The 24,477-nt window shown below is 39.8% G+C and overlaps 1 protein-coding gene across 2 annotated transcripts in view; it reads left to right on the forward strand.

Annotated features, from left to right (window-relative positions):
- The window catches only part of ZC3H12B (zinc finger CCCH-type containing 12B), a gene marked incomplete at its 3' end in the record, with an annotated part of 330,007 nt that overhangs the window by 289,577 nt on the left and 15,953 nt on the right, over positions 1-24,477 (forward strand). For both annotated transcript variants that reach the window (XM_080652972.1, XM_080652973.1), the window contains exons 4-5: positions 14,317-15,080; positions 24,192-24,331. In XM_080652972.1, coding sequence (XP_080509098.1) covers positions 14,470-15,080; positions 24,192-24,331 — 751 coding nt within the window. In that variant the 5' untranslated portion in view covers positions 14,317-14,469. The remainder of the gene's footprint in view (positions 1-14,316; positions 15,081-24,191; positions 24,332-24,477) is intronic.

The raw sequence follows: 24,477 nt of genomic DNA on the forward strand, positions 1-24,477 counted from the left end.
AAACTAAGAAAAGAGCTTAATGTTCTCATGATGACTGAACTATAATTCCTTCTCATTTACCTGAGCCCCACTAAAATTTCCACTTAGTAGATAATTTTATTCACATATTTTATTTTTAAAGTACATTTTATTGATTTCAGAGAGGGAAAGAGGACTAGAAACATCAATAATGAGAGAGAATCATTGATAGGCTGCCTCCTGCACACCCCCTACTGAGGATTAAGCCCGCAACTCAGGCATGTGTTCTGGGATTCGAACTGTGACCTCATGGTTCATAGATCAACACTCAACCACTGAGCCACACTGGCTAGGCTATACACATATTTTCTTTGAGGATGCCTGCTATGAAAAAAATGGTAAAAGGGAAAGGGAAGGGCAGTTCTCTAAACAGGTATTTCTAAATCTTTCTCAAAACACTCCTTTATACAGCACAGCTTGAGATTTAACAATTCCACAAATAATAAAGTGGTTTAACCATATGTAGATAATTGAGAATTTACTAGTCTGTTCTTTTTTAAAATGTTATTTTATTGTTTAGAGTGTTATGGATGTCCTCTACTTTCCCCCTCCACCCATCTCCCACCCCATCCCAGGCCTTCACCTGTCTATTGTCTGTGTCTATGGGCTATGACTAATTTGTACTTCTAAATCCCTTCACGTTTTCACCCATTCCCCCAACCCCCCTCCCATCTGTCAACCATCAAAATGACCTCTGTATCTATAAGTCTGTTATTGTTCTGCCTGGTTGTTTATTTTTATTTTTACATTTAATTGTTGATAGATATGTATTTATTACCATTTTATTGCTCCTATCCTTGATATTTTTTTCTTATCAAAGAAGACCCTTTAACATTTCATGTAATACTCCTTTAGCTTTTTCTTGTCTGGGAATCTCTATAACCTTCAATTATAAATTATAGCTCTGCTGGGGGGAGTAATCTTGGTTGTAGGTCATCTGTTTTGTTGACCAGTTTATTTTGTTCTGGATATTTCTTCTATTCTTTTATTTGTAACATATTTCTTTGTCTCTGTATTTTGGCTACTTCCCTGTATTTGTTTCTATGCATTAGGTAGAGCTGCTATGTCTCTTGGAATTTGTAGAGTGGCCTTTTGTAATAGGTGTCATGTAGGGCCCAGTGGCTCAGCCTCCCCAGTCACCTGGGCTGGGCACTCCAGGTGCAACCCTGTGGGAGCTTTGTGCACTGTGCAACTGTAGTTGAGTCTTTCTTGATATTGACACCACTGGGAGGTATTGACCACCAGGCCAATCAGTTAGGAGGATCAGCTGCTACTACAGCAGAAGACCTACTGTGCAGGACACACCCCTATGGAGTAGGACTTGCTTCTGTGGGGCTTTGGTGCTCACCAAGTCTGCCCCTTGAGTGTGTTGCTCATGGATGTGGTAAGGTTGTAACTGTGTGGTCAAAGCTGACCATCAGGTGCACTGGGGCCTTCCTGGAGGTGCAAAGTCAACCACTGCCTGTACCCTGTCCAGCGCCACCCAGTATGAGCTACAAAGCATTCTGGAGATGGCTGCTACTTGTGTTGGGCTTGGAGCTTCCAGGAAGAGGCCAAGCAAGGAACCAAGGCAAGTACCAGGCCAGGGGCCAGTTATTAAGAAGTACAGGGCACTCTCACCAGTCCTGTTCGACATAGTACTGGAAGCATTAGCCATTGCAATTAGACAAGAAGAAGAAATAAAAGGCATTCAAATTGGAAAAGAAGAAGTGAAGCTGTCCTTATTTGCAGATGACATGACATTGTACATAAAAAAACCGAAAGACTCCATCAAAAAACTATTAGACTTAATAAATGAATTCGGCAGAATAGCAGGATACAAAATTAACACCAAGAAATCTATGACATTTCTATACACCAATAGTGAACTTACAGAAAGAGAGACTAAAAAAGAGATCCCATTTACCATTGCACCAAAAAAAATTAAGATACCTAGGAATAAACTTAACTAAGGAGGAAAAAGACCTATACGTGGAAAACTACAGAACACTGAAAAAAGAGATAGAGGAAGACATAAACAGATGGAAGAACATACCGTGTTCATGGATTAGTAGAATCAACATCATTAAAATGTCCATACTACCCAGAGCAATCTATAGATTCAATGCACTCCCCATTAAAATACCAATGGCATATTTCACAGACCTAGAAAGAACTCTCCAAAAATTCATCTGGAATAAAAAAAGACTAAAGTGGTAACTAAAATTTCTATTGGAAGTTCATCTCATGGTAAAATTCCTGAACATGCAATGAAAGTAAAGCAGTCATATTTTTGTGCAAAAAATTAAAATTTAAAGTTATCAGGACTGCATTATAAAATTTACAGAAGCCTCCATTAATCAAAAAAAGAGGGGATAGTAGGGTAATATCATGTAAGGAAAAATATCCTATAAGTAAATTACATCTAGAAAACTTATACTTTACAAAATTAATTTTCATTTCTAATGCTAACAGCATGACACCCATGAAAAACACACATGGTGCCTAAATAAGACAAAGGAAAATCGTTTGGGCAAAAATAAAAAGGATCCCAAATCAATTATATAGAAAAGATTCCTTTATTAACTTTTGGTCGAGAATATGTTTGTATATTTTCAGAAAACAACTCCAAGACCATGTGGATTCTTGCAACAGAGAGGAATTGACAGGTCTGCTCCAACCACGAAGACAAGAGGAGAAAGTCCAGAGATGGAAGATGCTGACAATGCCTTGCCACGCTAGCAGTCAGCAGCTGTGCGTCACAGCAGGTTGCCTAGGACCAAACCAGAGAGGGTCGGACCTGCATTGCTACCATGTGCCCACCATCCAGATATCATTGCTGACATGTACACATAAGGAACTGTTTGACATTGAAATGGGGACTCAGAACTGTTGGACATTGAAATTGGGACTCAAACATTTTTTGTAATTATATGTTTATTTCTAATCTGCAGAGGCAAGATTTTTTAAAGGAAAGAAACGGGGAAAAAATAGATACAGAGGCAAAGAAGCATTGAACGGACTGTCAAACTACAGCGGGAAGGCAGGGGAGGTTGTGGGGGGGAGGGCTGTAAGAGATCAGCTGAAGGACTTGTACGCATGCATATAAGCATAACCAATGGATACAAGACACTGGGTGGGGGGCAGGTAAAGGCATGTACTGGGGGGTAGGGGAGGCGGGGGGGAGGTCAATGGGAGGAAAAAAACGAGACATATATACTACTATTTGTAATACCACAAACAATAAAAATAAAACAATTAAAAAATAAAAAAGACCCCGAATAGCCACGGCAATCCTGAGAAAGAAGAACAAAGTAGGTGGGGTCTCAATACCAGGTTTCAAGCTGTATTACAAGGCCACTGTTCTCAAAACAGCCTGGTACTGGAACAAGAACAGGCATATAGACCAATGGAATAGAATACAGAACCCAGATATCGACCCAAACCACTATGCTCAATTAATATTTGACAAAGGAGGCAAGAGCATACAATGGAGTCAAGACAGTCTCTTCAATAAATGGTATTGGGAAAATTGGACAGATACATGCAAAAAATGAAGCTAGATCACCAACTTACACCATACACAAAAATAAACTCAAAATGGATGAAGGACTTAAACATAAGATGGGAAACCATAAAAATACTAGAGGAATCCACAGGCAGAGAAATCTCAGACATATGCCGAAGGAACTTCTTCACTGATACAGCTCCTAGGGCAATGGAAACTAAAGAGAAAATAAACAAATGGGACTACATCAAAATAAAAAGCTTTTGCTCAGCTAAAGAAACCATCAGCAAAACAACAAGAAAGCACACTGTATGGGAGAACATATTTGCAAATGTTATCACTGATAAAGATTTAAGCTCCAAAATCTACAGGGAACTTATACAACTTAATAAAAGGAAGATAAATTATCCAATAAAAAAATGGGCAACAGACCTAAATAGAATCTTTTCGAAAGAAGATAGAAGGAAGGCCAAGAGACATATGAAAACATGCTCAAAGTCATAATTATACGAGAAATGCAAATCAAAATGACAATGCGGTACCATCTCACACCTGTCAGAATGGCAATCATCAACAAATCAACAAATGACAAGTGCTGGCGAGGATGCGGAGAAAAGGGAACCCTTGTGCACTGCTGGTGAGAATGCAGACTGGTGCAGCCACTTTGGAGAACAGTATGGAATTTCCTCAAAAAACTAAAAATGGAACTCCCATTTGACTCAGTAATCCCACTTCTAGGAATATATCCCAAGAAACTAGAAACACCAATCAGAAAGGATATATGCACCCCTATGTTCATAGCAGCACAATTCACCTTAGCTAAGATTTGGAAACAGCCCAAATGCCCATCAGCAGATGAGTGGATTAGAAACTATGGTACATCTACACAATGGAATACTACGCTGCTATAAAAAAGAAGGAATTCTTACCATTTGCAGCAGCATGGATGAACCTGGAGAGCATTATGCTAAGTGAAATAAGCCAGGCAATGAAAGAAAAATACCACATGATCTCATTTGTGGAAAATAAAGAATATTATAACCCGATGAACAAAAAGATAGATACAGAGGCAGTAAAGCACTGAACAGACTGTAAAATTACAGCGGGAAGGCTGGGGAGTGTTGGGGAGGGGGGAAGAGATCAACCAAAGGACTTGTATGCATGCATATAAGCACAACCAATGGACACAAGACACTGAGGGAGTGGGATGAGGGCATGCGACAGGGGGTAGGGGAGGCTGGGGGAAGGTCAATGGTGAAAAAAAGGAGATATATGTACTACTATATGTAATGCTTTAAACAATAAAAAAAAAATTAAAAAAAGAAGTACTGGGCATGCTAAGGCCTGGTGCTGCTTGTCTGAGAGATTTTAGGAAAGTCCATAGCATGAGTCAAAAGAGGACAGTTGTATGGAAAAGCCACTGGAAATCGCTTGGATGAGCCTGAAAATAACAAGAGGTAGGGTCTCAGGGAATCACTAGGGTGGGGCAAAAAGTGTGATCCAGGTTGATAGAGATTCATATATGGTGCCCTGTCTGCCAGCTGCATTGCAGTGAGGGCTCAGCAAAGAAACTAAGTACTCTGCTAGCACTTCTGTCTTGGAGAAAGCTGTCCCTTCAACTCTTGCCCTGATTCCAGGCAAGTTAGTTCCTCCCCCAATATCCCAGGTTCTTTTCAAGCTGCTACCCTAGCACTGGAGCTCAGAGGGAGTGAGTCCAAGTAAGTTCGTGTGCGGGCCCTTTAAGAGGAACTGCCTGGGACTCCAGCAGCCTCTGTGTCACTCAGCCACAATTCCTGCTGGTTTTTATAGCCACAAGATGTGGGGACTTCTCTTCCCGGTACTGGAACCCTGGGCTGGGGAGCCTAGTGTGGGACTGCCTCCCCCCCATTCCTCAGGGAAACCTCCACAGCCAAGATATCTCTCCCGGTTTTAAAGCACCACATGGCGTGGAACCATCTGGTTCGGAGATTCTGCACTGTGTCTCTACCTTTCCTACCATTCTGGATGTCCTTCTTTGTAGGACTTCCAGTCAGCCATATTTCTGGTGGCTCTGAATGATGGTTGTTCTGTATTTTAGTTGTAATTTTGATATGGTTGTGGCAGGTGGTGAGTCCCATGTTTACCTACACTGCCATCTTGATGGAACTCTCTGTTCTATTCTTGATGTAGCATATGCTGGATAGCTCTGTCCTACATTATTATTGGACTTTCTTTTTAACATTTCCAGTGGTTTGGGCTCAGTAGACATGTCAGGTGTTTCTGTTTTCATGCAGGATGTTTTTTCCCCCCTCATATTTTGATTAAAAAAAAATAAAGTAACATTTGTAGTAGCACCTAAATATTGATCTTAGAAGATTTTTCTGTGCATATGAAAAATAAATGAATGTTATTTCATAAAAGAATGATGGGATTGGAGGAAGAATGAATGGTAATAAGAATATTTTATTTTGATTTGATTTGTTTTCTTTTCTTTTTTTAAAAATCTTTATTCAGATTATTATAATTGTTTCTCCTTTTCCCCCCCACAGCTCCCCTCCACCCGGTTCCCACCCCACCTTCTGCCATTACCTCCCCAGCACTGTCCTCATCCATAGGTGTATGATTTTTGTCCAGTCTCTTCCTGAACACCCCCATACCCTTTCCCCCTGAGAATTATCAGTCCACTCCCTTTCTATGCCCCTGATTCTATTATATTCACCAGATTATTCTGTTCCTCAGGTTTTTAATTCACTTGATTTTTAGGTTCACTTGTTGATAGATATGTATTTGTTGTTCATAATTTTTCTCTTTACTCTTTACTTCTTCCTCTTCTTTAAGAATACCTTTCAGCATTTCATATAATACTGGTTTGGTGGTGATGAACTCCTTTAGCTTTTTCTTATCTGTGAAGCTCTTTATCTGTCCTTCAATTCTGAATGATAGCTTTTCTGGGTAGAGTAATCTTGGTTGTAGGTTCTTGCTATTCATCACTTGAAAATTTCTTGCCACTCCCCTCTGGCCTACATAGTTTCTGTTGAGAAATCAGCTGACAATCGTATGGGTGCTCCCTTGTAGGTAACTAACTGTTTTTCTCTTGCTGCTTTTAATATTCTCTCTTTGTCTTTTGCTCTTGGCATTTTAATTATGATGTGTCTTGGTGTGGTCCTCTTTGGATTCCTTTTGTTTGGGGTTCTGTGTGCTTCCTGGACTTGTAAGTCTATTTCTTTCACCAGGTGGGGGAAGTTTTCAGTCATTATTTCTTCAAATAGGTTTTCAGTATCTTGCTCTCTCTCTTCTTCTGGCACCCCCATAATTCTGATGTTGGTACGCTTGAAGTTGGCCCAGAGTCTTCTTACACTATCTTCAACTTTTTGGATTTTTTTTTGCTTTTTGCTTTTTTGGTTGAGTGTTTTTTGCTTCTTTGTATTTCAATTCTTTGACTTGATTCTGTATTCCTCTAGTCTGTTTTTGGGTCTCTGTATAATATTTTTTATTTCAGTCAGTGTATGTTTAATTTCTAGTTGGCCCTTTTTCATATCTTCAAGGGTCTCGTTATATTTATCGGCCTTTTCTAGGATATTCTTGAAAAGCCTTATAACTGTGGTTTTGAATTCTATATCCAGTCGTTTGTTTTCCTCCATTTCTTTCGTTTGTGATCTGTTTCTTTGACGCTGCATTTTCACTGCTTCCCTGAGTTGGTAGGGTAGATTTGTGTGCTAGGTTTCCTATATGGCCCAGTGGGTCGGCCTCCCCAGTTAACCTGAGGTGGACACTCTTGGTGCACCCCTTTGTGGACTGTGTGTACAGCCTTGTTGTAGTTAAGTCTTGATTGTTGTTGGTATCACTGGGAGGAATTGACCTCCAGGCCAGTTGGCTGTAAGGATCAGCTGTGTGTACGCTGGGAGAAGTTCGGTGCTGGAGACAGCCTTATAGGATTAGACTTGCCAAATTGCAATAGCCTCTGTGCTCAGCTTGGATCGGGTGGAGTCTCAGGGCGGAGCAGACTGTCTTGGCTTCCAGTCATCCTTGCCCTTGCGCACATGCGCCTCCAGACCTCTGCCTTCCCCGGCTCCCGAGTCTCTGCCCGAGAGTCCAGATTCCTCCCACAAGAGCGTGGGTCCCAGGAGCTCACCTGGAACTGGGGTTCAGTGCAGTCAGAACTGGGGCTCAGTGCAGTCAGGAGCTTCTGACTCCCTTCCACTAGGGAAAGACTGTGCCAACCTCCGCAGCCTTTGTGCACACTGGCACGCGCACACCTCCAGACCTCTGCCTTCCCCGGCTCCCAAGTCTCCGCCCAAGAGTCCAGATTCCCCCCATAAGAGCATGGGTACCCAGGGGCTCGCCTGGAACTGGGGTTCAGTGCAGGCAGAACTGGGGTTCAGTGGAATCAGGAGCTTCCTACTCCCTTCTGCTAGGGAAAGCCTGTGGCAACTTCCACAGCCTTTGTGCACACTGGCGTGCGTGCCTCCAGTCCCCTGCCCACTGGGGCTCCCCTGGTCTCTCCCGGGTCTCCGAGTCTCTGGGTGCCTTTCTCTCTACCTGACAGTCCAGACTCCCCCTGTATGAGCCTGGGTCCACGGGGTTTCGCCTGGGACTGGGGTTCAGTGCAGTCAGAACTGGGGTTCAGTGTGGTCTGGGGCTTCCTTCCCCCTTCCGCCAGAGAAAGTCAGCCAGGCTCTCAGCCACCCTTCCTCTCTGCGCTCACAAAGACCCTTTGCCGTACTTTCAATTCTCTGTGAGCTTTTCTCTTTCCTTCTAGTTGTAGAATTTTCACTCAGCCAGCTTTCCTGTGGTTCTGGATGGTGTCTGTTCTGTCTTTTAGTTGTAGTTTTGAAATTGTTGTGCAAGGCAGCAGTTTAGGTGCTTACCTATGCCGCCATCTTGGTTTCTCTGTGTTTTCTTTTTTTTCTTGATGGAAATTTCTTGAGGTCACAATTGGTAGCTTTTCCCTGCATAGGTTTCTCTGCTATTTTAGATTCAAATGTAAGTTTTCAATCATTTGCTTAATCATATTTGAAAACAAATTATAGGCAAGTTCTGTACTTATAATACATGGCTTTTTTTAAACAAATTACATCTGGTCCTATAATTTCATCTGACTAATGTTATTTTCCACAGTATGCCAGTCATTAGTTCATTTATTTGTGATTTTTTTCAATCAATAACAATGAAAGATAAAAACTCTTTCAACACCTGTCATAAGTACATGCTAGAACATTATATTTGAAACTTTCTTCCCACTAACTTCATTGTTGGGCAAAAGTAACTACTTTCTGTTAGTTATCCTCAATGCTTTTATCTATCACTGCTTATTAGGCATGAGGTTTTGACTAAGGCACAATAACATATTAATCTTCATGTACTTATAATTTTAAAAATATTTCCTTGCCCAGAAATTTGTTACTCTTTCCTTTAAGGCTCAACTCATAGCTCTCTATAGTTGACATACAATCTTATATAACAAAGAGCTAATATGCTAATTAGACCGGACTACAGAACAACCTTCCGGAATGACCAGTGGGCAGGGCCATGAGGCAGCCGGGGCTGTGAGGCAGCAGGGGCCAGGAGGACCAAGTCAGCTGGGGCCGCGAGGGCCGCTGTAGCCAGGGCCATGAGGGCCTACCCTTGCATGAATTTAGTGCATCGGGCCTCTAATATTATATTAATTTCAGGTGTACATTAATTTCAAATGTCTAACATAGTGATTAGACATTTATATACTTTATGATGTGATCAATACATTGAGTCTAGTAAACATCTGTCACCCTGCAAAGTTATCACAGTATTATTGACTATATTCTCCTTCACCTTTTTTGACTCATCCAATACCCTCCTCTCCTCTGGCAATTCTCAGTTTGTTATCAGTTTCTCTGAGTCTGTTTTTGTTTTGTTTGTTTATTTGTTTTTTAGATTTCACATACAAGTAAAATGCAGTATTTGTCTTTCTCTGTCTCTTAATCACTTTTCACAGTTTGTAATTATTAATTATGTGATTATTTTATTACTAGAGGCTCAGTGCACAAAATTTGTGCATGGGGGGTGTCCCTCAGCCCAGCCTGCACCCTCTCCAATCTGGGACCCCTTGGGGGATGTCCGACTGCCAGTATAGGCCCTATACCGCGGCAGCTGCCTCTGCCTCAGTCCCCGTGGTGCCGTGGCTTAGTCTGGAAGGTCATCCGGAAGGTCGTCTGGTCTAATTAGCATATTACACTTTTATATTATAGATAATATATATTTGTATATACCTGTGGGATAGGGCCTAAACCGGCAGTCGGACATCCCTCTTACAATCCAGGACTGCTGGCTTCCAACCACTCGCCTGCCTGCCTGCCTGATTGCCCCTAACCACTTCTGCCTGCCAGCCTGGTCACCCCCTAACCACTCCCCTGCCAGCCTGATTGACACGTAACTGCTCCCCTGCCAGCCTGATCACCCCCAACTGCCCTCCCCTGCTGGCCTGGTCGCCCCCAACTGCCCTCCCCTGCCAACCAGGTTGCCCCTAACTGCCCTCCCCTGCTGGCCCAGTCACTTCTAACTGCCCTCCCCTGCTGGCCATCTTGTGGCGGCCATCTTGTGACCACATGGGGGCAGCCATCTTATGCGAGGTGTGATGGTCAATTTGCATATTACCTCTTTATTATATAGGATTGTCTGGGTCCACTCCCCACCACTACCACTATAAGCACTTTTATATCCTCAGCCCCTGACACATTTTCTGGTACTTAATTAATAAGTCAAAAATAACTTTAATATTATATCATTCCTGAATTTTTTTTCTTAATACATTCAACCACCACTCCCTGTCATACTAAGCTTAGTCTCACAGGGTGATTGGGGTGCTGCACAGAGTTGCAACCTTCAGAGTGCATCTTCCTGGAAGGCTCTTTTCAAAGTCTTGGACAAGTACTGTGTTATGCTGCTATGGCACAGGAGTGACATTCTTACCCCATTCTATAACCCCACTACTCTAATCTACAACCCCATTGACCATTTCCTCTTCTGTATATCAATGGAAATTTTCAAGTAACTTGAAGGAGTGACCAGACCTCAGGTTTGACTAGTGTTCTGACATAATAATTAACACTCCTCCTTTCATTCCCCAAAGTGTCCCAGTTTGGACTACAATTGGAATGTATAAAATTGTGTTTCAGCACTTTCTAGGGCCACTCTAGCCAATGTTTTTATTACTTTGCAAGTTCTTTGAGGACAGGATCAGTTCTCGTTTTTTTTCCTATATCCAGAACTTATCATAGTGTCTGGCACTCAGTGGCTGTTCTTTTTTCATTTGTTTTGTTTGTTGTTGTTTGTTTTTTGGAGTAGCACAATATATTCCACATGATGAAAGACAAAAACCTACAACCAAAAATACTCCAACCAGCAAGGCCACTATTCAGAACTGAAGGGGAGACCAAGATTTCCCCAGACAAGCAACAGCCAAAGTGGTTCATTACCACCAAATGGGCACTACAAGAAATGTCAAAGGGAATTTTTTTAATTAAATTTTTTGTATGTTGCCCTGGCTAGTACTCTCAGTGGTTATCAATGGCCTGAGCACCACAGGGTTGCAGGTTCAATTCCCAGTCAAGGGTACATATATGGGTTGCAAGTTTGATCCTGTATGTGGGAGGCAACCAATTGATGTGTCTCTCTCACATCGATGTTTCTCCTCCCCCCCGCCCACTTCCACTCTCTCTAAAAATCAAAGGAAAAGTATCCTCGGGTAGGGATTAACAAAAAATAAAAAAGTAAAGTGATTTAAAAATATTTTTAATGTTGACATTACTGCATGTGTCCCCCTTTCCCCCTTTTCCCACCTTCACTCATCCCTGCCTCACTCTCCCTTGGCCTTCACAAAACTATTGTTTGTATCTATTGGGTATGCATATATGTTGTTCTTGTTCATAAAAAGATATTCCTGCAATCTTTACCTCAAGAGGTTTGCATTGTAAAACAAAACAATAACAAAATATACATGACACCTATACACCTACATAGGTTCTAGGACAGATAAAAACAACTTTTAAAAAATTATATTGCTGAAGGCTTTGGATAGTAAATCCATGTTTATGTATGCTAAGTCATTTATTTTTCTTCTACTTTAGGTTATTGAGTAGGAAAATTTCACAATAATAACTAGTAATTTCAATGAGGATTTACTATGTTGTAGGATTTTCCTGAGTTTAAATTTGCTATTGTATGTCTATGTGAACAAGGTAAAGATGCTCACACCAATGTGAATTTGGACAGGTAGTAGAGAAGGAGAAAAACATTCTATGCTCCACTAGCTAAGAGAATTCAAACATGTCTTTTACAGGTACCTCTCATTTATCACAAAAATATATATTTAGTCTTATAAACAGTTGTTGTTTTTGTTTTGTTTTTTGTTAATTCTCACCCAACGATATTTTTTCCATTGATTTTTTTAGAGAGAGTGGAAGAGATGGGGGGAGAGAGAGAGAGAGAGAGAGAGAGAGAGAGAGAGAGAGAGAGAGATTGTTTCTAGAGAGAAGGATCAATGGGTTGCCTTCTGCACTTGCCCCTACTGGGGCTGGGGAATGAACTTTCATCCCAGATATGTGCCCTTGACCAGGAATTGAACCCACAATCCTTTGCCTGACATGATATAAAATTAAACAATGAGCAACACTGTCTGGGGCTAAACAGTTGTTTTAAGTGATTTTGGAGCTTTGAATAAATTCAGGGCAGAAATCTCAATGTCCTAGAAATTATTTTGAAGAGAATAAAAATTTAAGTCAGATAGTTAATGTGGAACTTATAAAAGGAATAGTCTAAGTGAAATGGGTGTCTATGTGTTGGCTAATTCATTAAATAAAATATTGAAGTCATAAGTACTAGTATAATCATTAGAGAAGTTATATGCTGTCTGAATGTCAGTTATCAGATGTCAATTCTGTGTGCATATGATGTTTTCAAATGTGACTCTTCTAAGTAAGCATGTAGTTGTCCATATTATTCTTAGAACTACTGGTAACTTTTCTTCTTTTTTGTGTAAATAAGATTGAAGTGTAACTGGATTACCCTAGTACACTGATTATACAGATAGTCTAGTTTTAGATTAGTGAGCATGTTACAGAAAACCGGAATAAATCAAGCAATGCTCAGAGAGTTTGGAGTCACACCTTATTCACCGCGGTGGGCTTAGAGAAAATGAATTCAAATTCTAAGCAAAGCTACAAGCAGAGCTGCCCTTTTTATTAAAGAGCCAGCCCTATGTGCGCTTAGTGGTTATCTTGCTGCTGGCCTTGAAAACTACACAGTTCTATCCAATTAAAAATACACCTGGCATGGCATTGAGAGAATGGGCATATCTAGTCTCTTGCCTACAAGGTCAGACAGTTAAGTTTATCTTCCTCATTATTCAAGCAGGTTAAAGCAGGCTAGAAAGCAATGTTATTTTTTTTAGAATAAGAGGTAATCTAAAAAATAGCAGAGAATTCCAAACAGTAGTTTTACAAAATAGGGGTTAGCCTTCTCAAGCACAGCTACTATCTGAAGAGCTTGTCAGTGCTCACATGTCTATAGCCTTCCATTATGGTTAGTCTTCTTCTTTTTTAACTGAACCCTTGGTGGTGTCTATTGCACCCTTTATATAATTTGAGAACCTAACCATGTTCTGTTCACTTTTCTAAACACTTTTCTTACTCATTGTATGTAATCTTTACCCTGTGAGGTAACTACCAATATCCTCACTTTACATATCAGCAAAGCAATGCTCAAATTGAAATAAATACTCTGGCAAGTTTAGAACTCAAACCTACCAGGTAGATGAGAGAAGTTTAGAAATAAAGTTGTCTCTGATTCTCTTCTGTAATTTATATATTTTTAAATGTTCTAGTTTTTCATGCAAGTTGAGTTGATTTTCTTTCTTTTACAATATAATTAAAACAATTACCAGTACAACAAATAAAAGAGGCTTCAGATACAATTCATGATTGTGCACAAACCTTTCCTTATCTGGAGCACACCTCTCTATTTGTTACCCTTCTAGCCTGCTTCAATGGCTTGAAAACTATTTTAATTGTTTTCTAATTTCCCCAGTAGATGAGGTCCCTGATATTTTGCATAGAGTAGTGCTGGAAAAGTTGTACTCTTCAAGAGTGGAGCTCAACTATAGCAAGAAGGATCTGGTGGCCCTAGCTGGTTTGCTCAGTGGTTAGAGCGTCAGCCCACAGACTGAAGAGTCACAGGTTTGATTTCAGTCAAGGGCAAGTACCTCAGTTGCAGTCGGCAGTCAGGGCATGTGTGGGAGGCAACCAATCAATGTGTATCTCTCACATCAATGTTTTTCTCTGTGTGTTTCTCCCCCTCCCTTCCACTCTCTCTAAAAATTAATGGAAAAAATGGCCTTGGGTGAGGATTAACAAAAAAAAGTTGTGTGTTATATTTTCTTAAAGAAGGATCTGGTGTGGGATCTAGACCACTTACCTGGCATAAAGGAAGAGAGAGAGTCCTTTGATATATATATATATATATATATATATATATATATATATATATATATATATATATATAATTTGCACCCTGTTGAAGTGCCATGTTTCTGTTTCTCTAAGTTGTGATAAGCTGTTAACTTTAGCTGTGATTTTTGGGGGGGTGGGGATTATAGCATTATTGCCACCACAGAAAGACTTATGTCTAGAATTATTACATAATTTAAAACTCTATATTTTTATGCAAGGCGAGTCCAACTATTTTAAGTAGAAAATAAAATGTCAGACAACCTGTAGTTTCTTAAGAAGAAATCACTATATTCTAAAATGCTTTTCCAGAATTTTACTAAATATGATTGTAGTATGTGTGTTCATTTGCAGGGACTGGTAACATCTGAACATACCAAACCAAACAGACAAACTCTTGCACCACCACTACCACCACACTGTACCACAAAGAAATGCCACTGTACGTGGGTTCCAAGCAGGCTAAAAAGAAAAAGAGTTGATTAGATCTCAGACCTACTAAACGGGATGACGGCCACGGCTGCAGTGGAGACACCAAAAATGAAGAAGAGTGCCTCCAAAGAAGAGAAGCAGCCACCTAACCAAGACAGCACAGAACAGGGCAATGCTGATTCTGAAGAGTGGATGAGCTCTGAAAGTGACCCTGAACAGATGAGCCTTAAGAGCAGCAACAGCAGTGACAATAGCTGCCAACCTGGAGTTGTTCGGTTGAAGAAAAAGGAGATTCCCTCCAAGCCACACCGCCAGCTCTGTAGATCACCCTGCCTAGATTGCCCAAGCTTCTCCCAGAGCAGCATTCTACAGGATGGGAAGGTTGACTTGGAAAAAGAATACCAAGCCAAGGTAGATTTTGCTCTAAAGCTGGGCTATGCAGAGGAACAGATTCAATCAGTGCTGAACAAGCTGGGCCCAGAATCACTTATTAATGATGTATTGGCAGAGCTTGTCAGACTTGGGAATAAAGGTGATTCGGAAGGGCAGGTCAACTTGAGTCTGTTAGTGCCTCGGGGGCCCAGCTCCAGAGAGATTGCAAGCCCTGAACTGTCTCTTGAAATTGAAATAGACAGCAGTGACAATTTGAGGCCAGTTGTCATTGATGGAAGTAATGTGGCAATGAGGTAAGACTGGTATATTTTCTCTCTCTTTCTTTAAAAGTGCCCTGAGCTCATAGAAATTATCTTCCTTTGCCAAAGACTATGAGAAGCCCTTGGTTATTGTCTGTAGCTTGTGCTCCTCTAAGTGTACAGAGGCTAAAATGATTCTGCCCTGGCTTTTTCTTTCTCTTTTGAAATGGTTGCCAATTTTTTTTTTTTCAGGTATGCTGAAAGCAGCTTAGACACCAGTGATGCTTCAGAGAAGACATAACCATTTAGCCTTTGTTTTTCTTGGAGTTCCCTCTCCCACCTGTACTTGGCTGGACCAATCATTCAGAAAATATTGCTTTTATAATGTGACTTGAGTGGATTCTTGGGAACTTAACAGTAACTCCTGATCACCATTCTACCAAATTTGAATCCCTTTGCCTGGCTTTGTGATATGACCTTTTCTTCCTCCCATTTGATTTTATCTCTCACACTTATTGCATCACATAAGTCTCTTTAAAAATCTACATGTAAATTATGTTGATTTCTATGCCCACTACTTGTGTTCATGTCATTTCCCAACCTAGGATGACCTCCTCCTTATCTTCATACCCTTCATGTTGTACCACCTCCACAAACAACGTTCTGACTTTTCTGGTCCCAGTGATAGTCTCTGAGCTGCAGTACTTATGTTAGGCTGAATAATATCTCCATAAAGATGTCTGCATCCTAATCCCTGGAATCTGTGAATATATTATTTTACATGGTAAAAGGGGCTTTGCAGATATGATTGAGTTAAGGATCTTGAGGTATGGAAGATTATCCTGGGTTATCAAGGTGGCCTCAGTATAATCACAAGGGTTCTTATAAGAGTGAGGGAGACAGCAGGAACAGAATAAATGGTAGGAAATGCAATGACAGAAGGAAGAGTATAGAGTTATGTAAAAAAGGAGCCATAAGCCAAGAAATGTGGGCAACTTTCAGAAGCTGAAAAGGCTAAGAAATGAATTATCCCCTGAAATCTTCAGAAAGAATACAGCCTTGCCAACATTTTAATTTTAGACTTCTGACTTCCTGAACTATGAGAGAATAAATTGGTATGGTTTTAAGCCATTAAATATTACATCAGCAATAGGAAAGTAATACACAACCAAGAATGCCTTCATACTTCATTCTATACTTTCTGGTATAATTGTTTATTGCATGTCAGAGAGCCTTAGAAATTCCTTCTTCTGTTTCTCAAATGAGTTGTCATCCAAGTTTGGATTAAACATTCCCAGTGGTCAGGAGCCAACTTTCTACTGAGTCCATCATTGCTTGATGAGTTCACTGGTATACTTAGACTGTACACAATCAGAATAAATTTTTTATTCTGTGATATGACCTTTTCTTCCTCCCATTTGATTTTATCTCTCACACTTCCTGCATTTACATAAGTCTCTTTAACAATCTCCATGTAAATTATGCTAATTTCTATGCCCACTATTGTTTTATGCCTCCCTTGTTTTCCCCACATCACATAGCACAGTATTGGATGCTCCCACAGAGATATGAGGGAGCAGGAATAGAGGTAGCTCTTATGAACAATACCATTGCTGTATTCAGGAGTTGCTTAACAGACTAACTGAAGGTACAGTTTAATATATAGTTCTATTTAATCCTTACAGCAACTTTATTTTACAGATGACAAAAACTAGAGTTCAGCAAAGTTAAGTGACTTCCTTGAGGTCACTTGCTATAGCTAGTAAGTACCAAAGTAAGCACTTGAACTTAAGTTTCTGGCTTCAAATGAATGAAATTAAACTAACATTTATAAATATATATTTTGTACCAGGTCTTTTTGCATATGTAATCTAATCCTCACTGAAAACCCTGAAAGAATGGACTAATTCAGTTCATTTTTGCATGTGAGGAGACTCAGGTTCAGAGAGACTGAGTAGCTGTCTAAGTTTGCAGAAGTAATAATTAACAAAGCTTTTATCAAAACCTGAAACTGACTTCATTGCCCTTCAACAATATCATGCAACACTACACTGAGTGGCCAGATTATTATGATCTCTGAACGCATAATAATCTGGCCACTCAGTGTATATGGCTGTTAGTGTTATTAAAAATACTTGGCGTTCCTCCTAGTAGCAGATAATACATTTACAGAATTCCTTTTTAAAATCTTTTAAATCATGACAGCAGCGTTGCCAGGTGGGTAAAGCAGGCTAGACATCTCTCCTGTTTTAATGAGGGGAAACTAGAAGCATGGTAACAAGGAAGTTAAATGCTCTGTACACAAAACAATGATGATGCTGTGAGGCCAGTGGAAAGCAGAAGGTGATTTTTTTTCCAAAGGGTCAAGGGTAATTCTGCTTCCCTCCTAATAGGCATAACCTAGAGTGATTCTTGAGAGGAAGTAGCATGGGATCTGTTACACTCAAGCAGACAACCCTAAACACCTTAGACTGGGTGTAGGGTTTTGTGTTTTGGAGGTGGGGATGAGAAGAACCCAGGGCTCCTTTAGGACTTTGAGTACATGATGATATAAAATCTAGTCAATGATTCATAATTATGAAGGATACTATGTGGTTCTTTTACTTTAAAAGAAATAATGATGAATTAATTACCAAGGTAATTTGTTTTGACATATCTAGTTTGTGCCAGTAGCAAACTGTCATACTGATAGGAAGATGAACTATTGTCTTTTTTAAAAGTTGCTTTACTAAATTAAAGATATCTTACACAATTTAAATAAAGCAAAACCAAAAAATAATACTGAACCTTATTTTTAGGAGTATATTACAATAGTGCATAGTGGACCACATGCTTTTGTTTGCCTTTGTTAGTATCTCTTCCCTTATTTGACTAGGTAAGTTACTGGTGAGTCCCATTTATTCTGCAATCACATTTCACATGGTCAAAGTTCAGTGCCACAGTCAGCTTATAAATTTGTTAGTATCATTAATCTAAATTTGGTTTTTCTCATTGGTTACCTGTAAATTTATCATGATTCATACTTCTTAGACAAACTACATAATAACATCTGTTCTTTCTCAGCATGCTGGATAAGCCTGCATTGATATTATAATGCTTTGTTTGTCATTGGCAGTATATGTTTAATATTTGCAGTGGTGGTGTACCTGTGATTTACACACTGATATATGCTAAGATACTAAATGATACATTCATTCTGCGAGCTGTTCTTTTGGGAGGAAAAATCCATTTCAGGGGAATTAAGGCTTTCAAATGTAAATGCTACCATATTCTTTGTTAAGTATGGGAGAAGCCCAAATATTTGAACCTTGTTTTTTAAAAAGCTCAGAGGGAGAGGCTAGTGACCCATCTGCTAAGCAGAATTTGGTTTGTAACCTGAATCATGATATGTACCTAAGCCAGTTTACTGGACAAAGTAACATGTAGTGTCACCAAGACACTGTGTGACTTGCAGATCCTAGGCTTTTAGATTGTTTTTTAGATAGGCTTTTAGATCCCTGTATTTTTTTAATTGCAAAGAGACTCTTTGTGGGATGGGCTAAAACAAGTCATCTTGGCAAGCTTTACTTTATTTTTCACTCTTTTTATTTATTCATTCCTTAAACATTTATTGAGCATTTCACTTTGCATATTGCACCCTTATGTAGGTCTTCATTGCCACCTTGGTAAATGTTGAAAGTGAATTCTGCTTCCTATTGGACATTTGATGCACTTCATGGAATGCTCCAATGACATGGTTTTAATATATATTCAGTGGAATGCTGTAGGTATTTTATATTTTCCTTAACATGATAATGCTGATTGAGAAGTTCTTCTCTCTAAGTGGTTATAAAATAGATCCTTCAGGTTTTTTTAAAAATATATATATATTTTAAGTATTTTCTACATTTCTACCATCAGTATATATTACTTTTATAATGATAAAACATAATTTTAAATAAATAATTTGGGAGTAGAAAATATAGCCCAGCCAGGTGTGGCTTAGTGGTTGAGCATCGACCCAGGAACCAAGAAGTTACCGGTTCAATTCCCGGTCAGGGCAGATGCCTAGGTTGTGGGCTCAGTCCCCAGTAGGGGGTGTGCAGGAGGCAGCCAATCGGTAATTCTCATCATTGATGTTTCTATCTCTCTCTCCCTCTCACTTCCTCTCTGAAATCAATAAAAATATTTTTAAACAAGAAAATATAAAGTTGAGGTATCCAACAGCCAATGTTACTCTTGTATTTATTCCTAGTTTTAGACTATTTTTGAGAGGGCACACTTTATAGCACTGAAAAGCCAAGTAAAATGAAATCTCATCCCATTTCTCCAAATTTCTCCTCTAATGGAAATTGTGATGATTTTTTTAGAGTTCATGTTATTCTTATACTTACCAGTATTATAGCAGTGGGAAAAATCACAACTGGACATCTTCCCTATAAGCCAGTATAATCGCTATTTAAGAGCAATGGGCTTGCCCAATTTACCCACGGTTCAACTTTTTAGAAGCAATCAATGGTAGCTAGCTGTCCCTAAGCCTACCTTGGAGTATATTGGCAGTTAAATATGTTTTCTTTCTTTTACCTTAAGTGCTTCGACTTTTAGTAGAGTAGTAGAATTGCTTTACGGTACTTACTGGAGACTTTTATTTATTTATTTATTTATTTATTTATTTATTTATTTATTTAATTTTTTTGTTTTATTGTTTAAAGTATTACATATATTAGTACATATATCTCCTTTTTATTCCCCATTGACCTTCCTCCAGCCTCCCCTAGCCCCTGTCGCATGCCCTCATCCCACCACCCCCAGTGTCGTGTGCATTGGTGTGCTTATATGCATGCATACAAGTCCTTTGGTTGATCTATTTCCCTCCCTCCCCAACACTCCCCAGCCTTCCTGCTGTAATTTGACAGTCTGTTCGATGCTTTACTGCCTCTGTATCTATCTTTTTATTCATCAGGTTATAATGTTCTTTATTTTCCATAAATGAGTGAGATCATGTGGTATTTTTCTTTCATTGCCTGGCTTATTTCACTTACTTACTGGAGACTTTTAAACATGATTAACATGTTTGGAAATGTCCTTGTTAGGACATTTAATAAATTTTTGTCATGTACCTGATCAGAATGGAAACTCTTGAAGTGCATATATTAATGGGACCCCTGAGAATATGTATTAATCCACCCAAGATAATTACATCTAATTTCTCTTGTAGTTGAGTGATTATCAGTGAGCAAGTGAGGATCTAAAGAGAGCCCCCATCACATTGTCTTAATTAGTCTTATAGCAAAATGTTTCTTTTCTTCTGAGCAGGCTTGTTACACAGGTAATATCAGTTATTGCAATGGAATTGCTACCTGTAAGCCAACTTGTTTTTACCATCTAAGCTGTTTAAACTTACTGTAGTTTATTGTGGTTTATGTATATGTCAGAGCACCAGATTTCATGCTAAGAGATCAGAATTTTCACAGCCAGACTAGTACACCATTTGTGAGTTTTTAAAGATTATTACAATAAATATATTTTTTCAATTCATCTGCTAATTTTCCCTCTTCTGATTTCCAATCAAGTTAATTTTTTACAGTGTTTGTTCCTACAAGTAATTGTGATACAATGTCTTCTCTTTTTGTATCATGACATAATTTTAAAAGAAATACTTAATTTTGAAGGAATTTGAGAATTAGAGAAAGAAAATAAATCACTTAGAACCTTCTCACACAGAATAACAATTTTATTAGTATTTCGATATATCTATTTTTTAGTATTTTAATAAACTTATACATAGACTGTTTTCTACAAAATTGGGATTGTATTATATATACTAGTCTGTATCCTTTGTTTTCTCTCTTATTATTATACTAGAGGCCCGGTGCATGAAATTTGTGCACGGGGGTGGGGTCCCCTCAGCCCAGCCTGCACCCTCTCCAATCCGGGACCCCTCGGGGGATGTCCTGGGGATCAGGCCTAAACCGACAGTCGGACATCCCTCTCACAATCCAGAACCACTGGCTCCTAACTGCTCACCTGCCTGCCCACCTGATCTCCCCTAACTGCCTCCGCTGCAGACCTGGTTGCCCCCAACAGCTCCCCCCACTGGCCTAGTCATCGCTAACTGACCCCCCGCTGGCCTGGTTGCCCCTTACTGCCCCGCACTGCCAGCATGGTCACCCCCAACTGCCCCCCCCCCCGTGGGCCTGGTCACCCCATACAGCCTGCTGCTTGGTTGTTTGGTTGCCCCTCACTAACCCCCCTGCTGTCCTGGTCGCCCCAAACTACCTGCTGCTCAGTCATTTGGTCGCCCCTCACTGACCCCCCTGCTGGCCTGGTAACCCCCAACTGCCCTCCCCTGCAGGCCTGGTCACCCCACACAGCCTGCTGCTCAGTCATTTGGTTGCCCCTCACTAACCCCCCCGCCAGCCTGGTCGCCCCCAACTGCCCTCCCACAGGCCTGGTCACCACACGCAGCCTGCTGCTCGGTTGTTTGGTCGCCCCTCACTAACCCCCCTTCTGGCCTGGGTGCCCCATGCAACCTGCTGCTAAGTCATTTAGTCACCCCTCACTAACCCCCCTGCCAGCCTGGTTGACCCACACAACCTGTTGAGTCATTCGTTTGGTTGTTTCGGATGCAACTGTCACTTAGCCTTTTATATATATAGATTGTAAGCATTTCTCATATCTTAAAATTTTCAATAATATGATTTTGTTGGAGTATTATATTTAATTAAATGTGATAACTATTTTCAGTCAGCATTTATGTGTGTCTTTTTTGCTTTCAATGTTCTTTTTAAAGCTTAATATATGTACTTAAGACTCATCTCCAACTAATCCTCCATATAAACTTTATCTAAATCCCTTGTGATAGCTCTTCTTCATTTTTTTAAAATATATTTTATTGATTTTTTACAGAGAGGAAGAGAGAGGGATAGAGAGATAGAAATATCGATGAGAGAGAGACATTGATCAGCTGCCTCCTGCACGCCCCCTACTGGAGATGTGCCTGCAACCCAGGTACATGCCCTTGACCGGAATCGAACCTGGGACCCTTCAGTCTGCAGGCCGACGCTCTATCCACTGAGCCAAACCGGTTAGGGCGATAGCTCTTCTTCTTTATTTTTAATTTTTAAAATTCTTTATTGTTGAAAATATTACATATGTCCCCCTCCCCCCACATTGTCCTCTCCCAGCCTGCACTCACCAACCAGCCCCGGCCTTCACCACCCCATTGTTTGCATCCATCAGTTATGCTTATATGCATATAAGTTCCTTGGTTGATCTCTTATTCCCCCATATACTCCCTGCCCACCCTCCCCTGCCTTTCCTCTGAGGTTTGACTGTCTGTTCGATGATTCTATGACTCTGGATCTATTTTTGTTCATCAGTTAATGTTGTTCATTATGTTCCACAAATGAGTGAGATCATGTGATACTTATCGTTCTCTGACTGGCTTATTTTGCTTAGCATAATGCTCTCCAGTTCCATCCATACTATTGCAAATGGTAAGAGTTCTTTCTTTTTTACAGCAGCGTAGTATTTCATTGTGTAGGTGCAACAAAGGTTTTTATTTTATTTTTTAAAATATATTTTATTGATTTTTTTGCAGAGAGGAGGGAGAGGGTTAGAGAGTTAGAAACATTGATGAGAGAGAAACATCGATCAGCTGCCTCCTGCATACCTCCTACTGGGAATGCCTGCAACCAAGGTACATGCCCTTGACCGGAATAGAACCTGGGACCCTTCAGTCCACAGGCCGATGCTCTATCCACTGAGCCAAACCAGTTAGGGCGTAGCAAAGGTTTTTAATCCACTCATCTGCTGATGGGCACTTAGGCTGTTTCCAAATTTTAGCTATTGTAAATTGTGCTGCTATGAACATTAGGGGTGCATATGTTCTTTCTGATTGGTGTTTCTAGTTTCTTGGAATATATTCCTAGCAGTGGGATTGCTGGGTCAAATGGGAGTTCCATTTTTAGTTTTTTGAGGACACTCCATACTGTTCTCCACAGTGCCTGCACCAGTCTGCATTCCCACCAGCAGTGCACAAGGGTTCCCTTTTCTCCGCATCCTCGCCAGCACTTGTCATTTGTTGATTTGTTGATGATAGCCATTCTGACAGGTGTGAGATGGTACCTCATTGTTGTTTTGATTTGCATCTCTTGAATGATTAGTGACTTTGAGCATGTTTTCATATGCCTCTTGGCCTTCTGTATGTCCACTTTCGAAAAGTGTCTATTTAAGTCCTTTGCCCATTTTTTGATTGGATTGTTTGCCTTCCTTTTGTTAAGTTGTATGAGTTCCCTATGAATTTTAAAGATTAAATCCTTATCAGATATAACATTGGCAAATATGTTCTACCATGCAGTGGGCTCTCTTGTTATTTGTTGATGGTTTCTTTTGCTGTGCAGAAGGTTTTTATTTTGATGTAGTCCTATTTGTTTATTTTCTCCTTAGTTTCCATTGTCTTAGGAGATGTGTCAGTAAACATACTGCTATGGGATGTCTTCTATTTTGCTGCCCATGGATTCTTCTACAATTTTTATGGTTTCCCATGTTACATTTAAGTCTTTTATCCATTTTGAATATATTTTTGTGTATGGTGTAAGTTGGTGGTCTGGTCTCATTGTTTTGCATGTACCTGTCCAATTTTCCCAACACCATTTATTGAAGAGGCTGTCTTGACTCCATTGTATGCCCTTGCCTCCTTTGTCAAATATTAATTGAACATAGTGGTTTGGGTTGATTTCTGAGTTCTCTGTTCTGTTCCATTGGTCTGTATAGCTCTTCTTGTGCCAGTACCAGGCTGTTTTCAGAACAGTGGCTTTGTAATATAACTTGATGTCTGACAACTCTTCTTTTTCATCTGTTGAGAATATCCAAGTCTTTGTAAAGAAGGTTATAATAGGAACAGAAATAGCAGAGAGAAAATTTAAGTAGTAATAGGAAATAACCTATCATTAATAAATTGGGAGTTGTTTTTAACCATCTGTGACCTTGAATGAAGGTATAATAATGGCAAAATTTGTAATGACTGAATAAAAATAATTTTATTTCCTCTTTTTAAAAATACATTTTTGGCATTATCAAGAAAGAAAATGTTAATATCTTGCTACTAAGAAAAAGTCTGTTTAAAGTATTTCTTTCCTACCTTTTGTCAGTCCTCTCATCTTACTCTTTGTCTTTCTAAAGCCATGGGAATAAAGAAGAGTTCTCTTGCAGAGGAATACAACTAGCTGTGGATTGGTTTCTAGATAAAGGCCATAAAGATATTACTGTATTTGTGCCTGCATGGAGAAAGGAGCAATCCCGACCTGATGCACCAATTACAGGTATGATTTTAAATAAGACATTGTTTTCTCATCTAGAGCAAAGCAGCAAGATAGGTTAAAGAGATGTTGATGGTCCCAATTTAGATAATTATTTTATAAGTTTATTAAGTATACTTAAAATGTATTTTATTAAGTGTATTTTAAGA

Source organism: Plecotus auritus, assembly GCF_963455305.1.
Source record: "Plecotus auritus genome assembly, chromosome: X".
NCBI lineage: Eukaryota > Metazoa > Chordata > Mammalia > Chiroptera > Vespertilionidae > Plecotus > Plecotus auritus.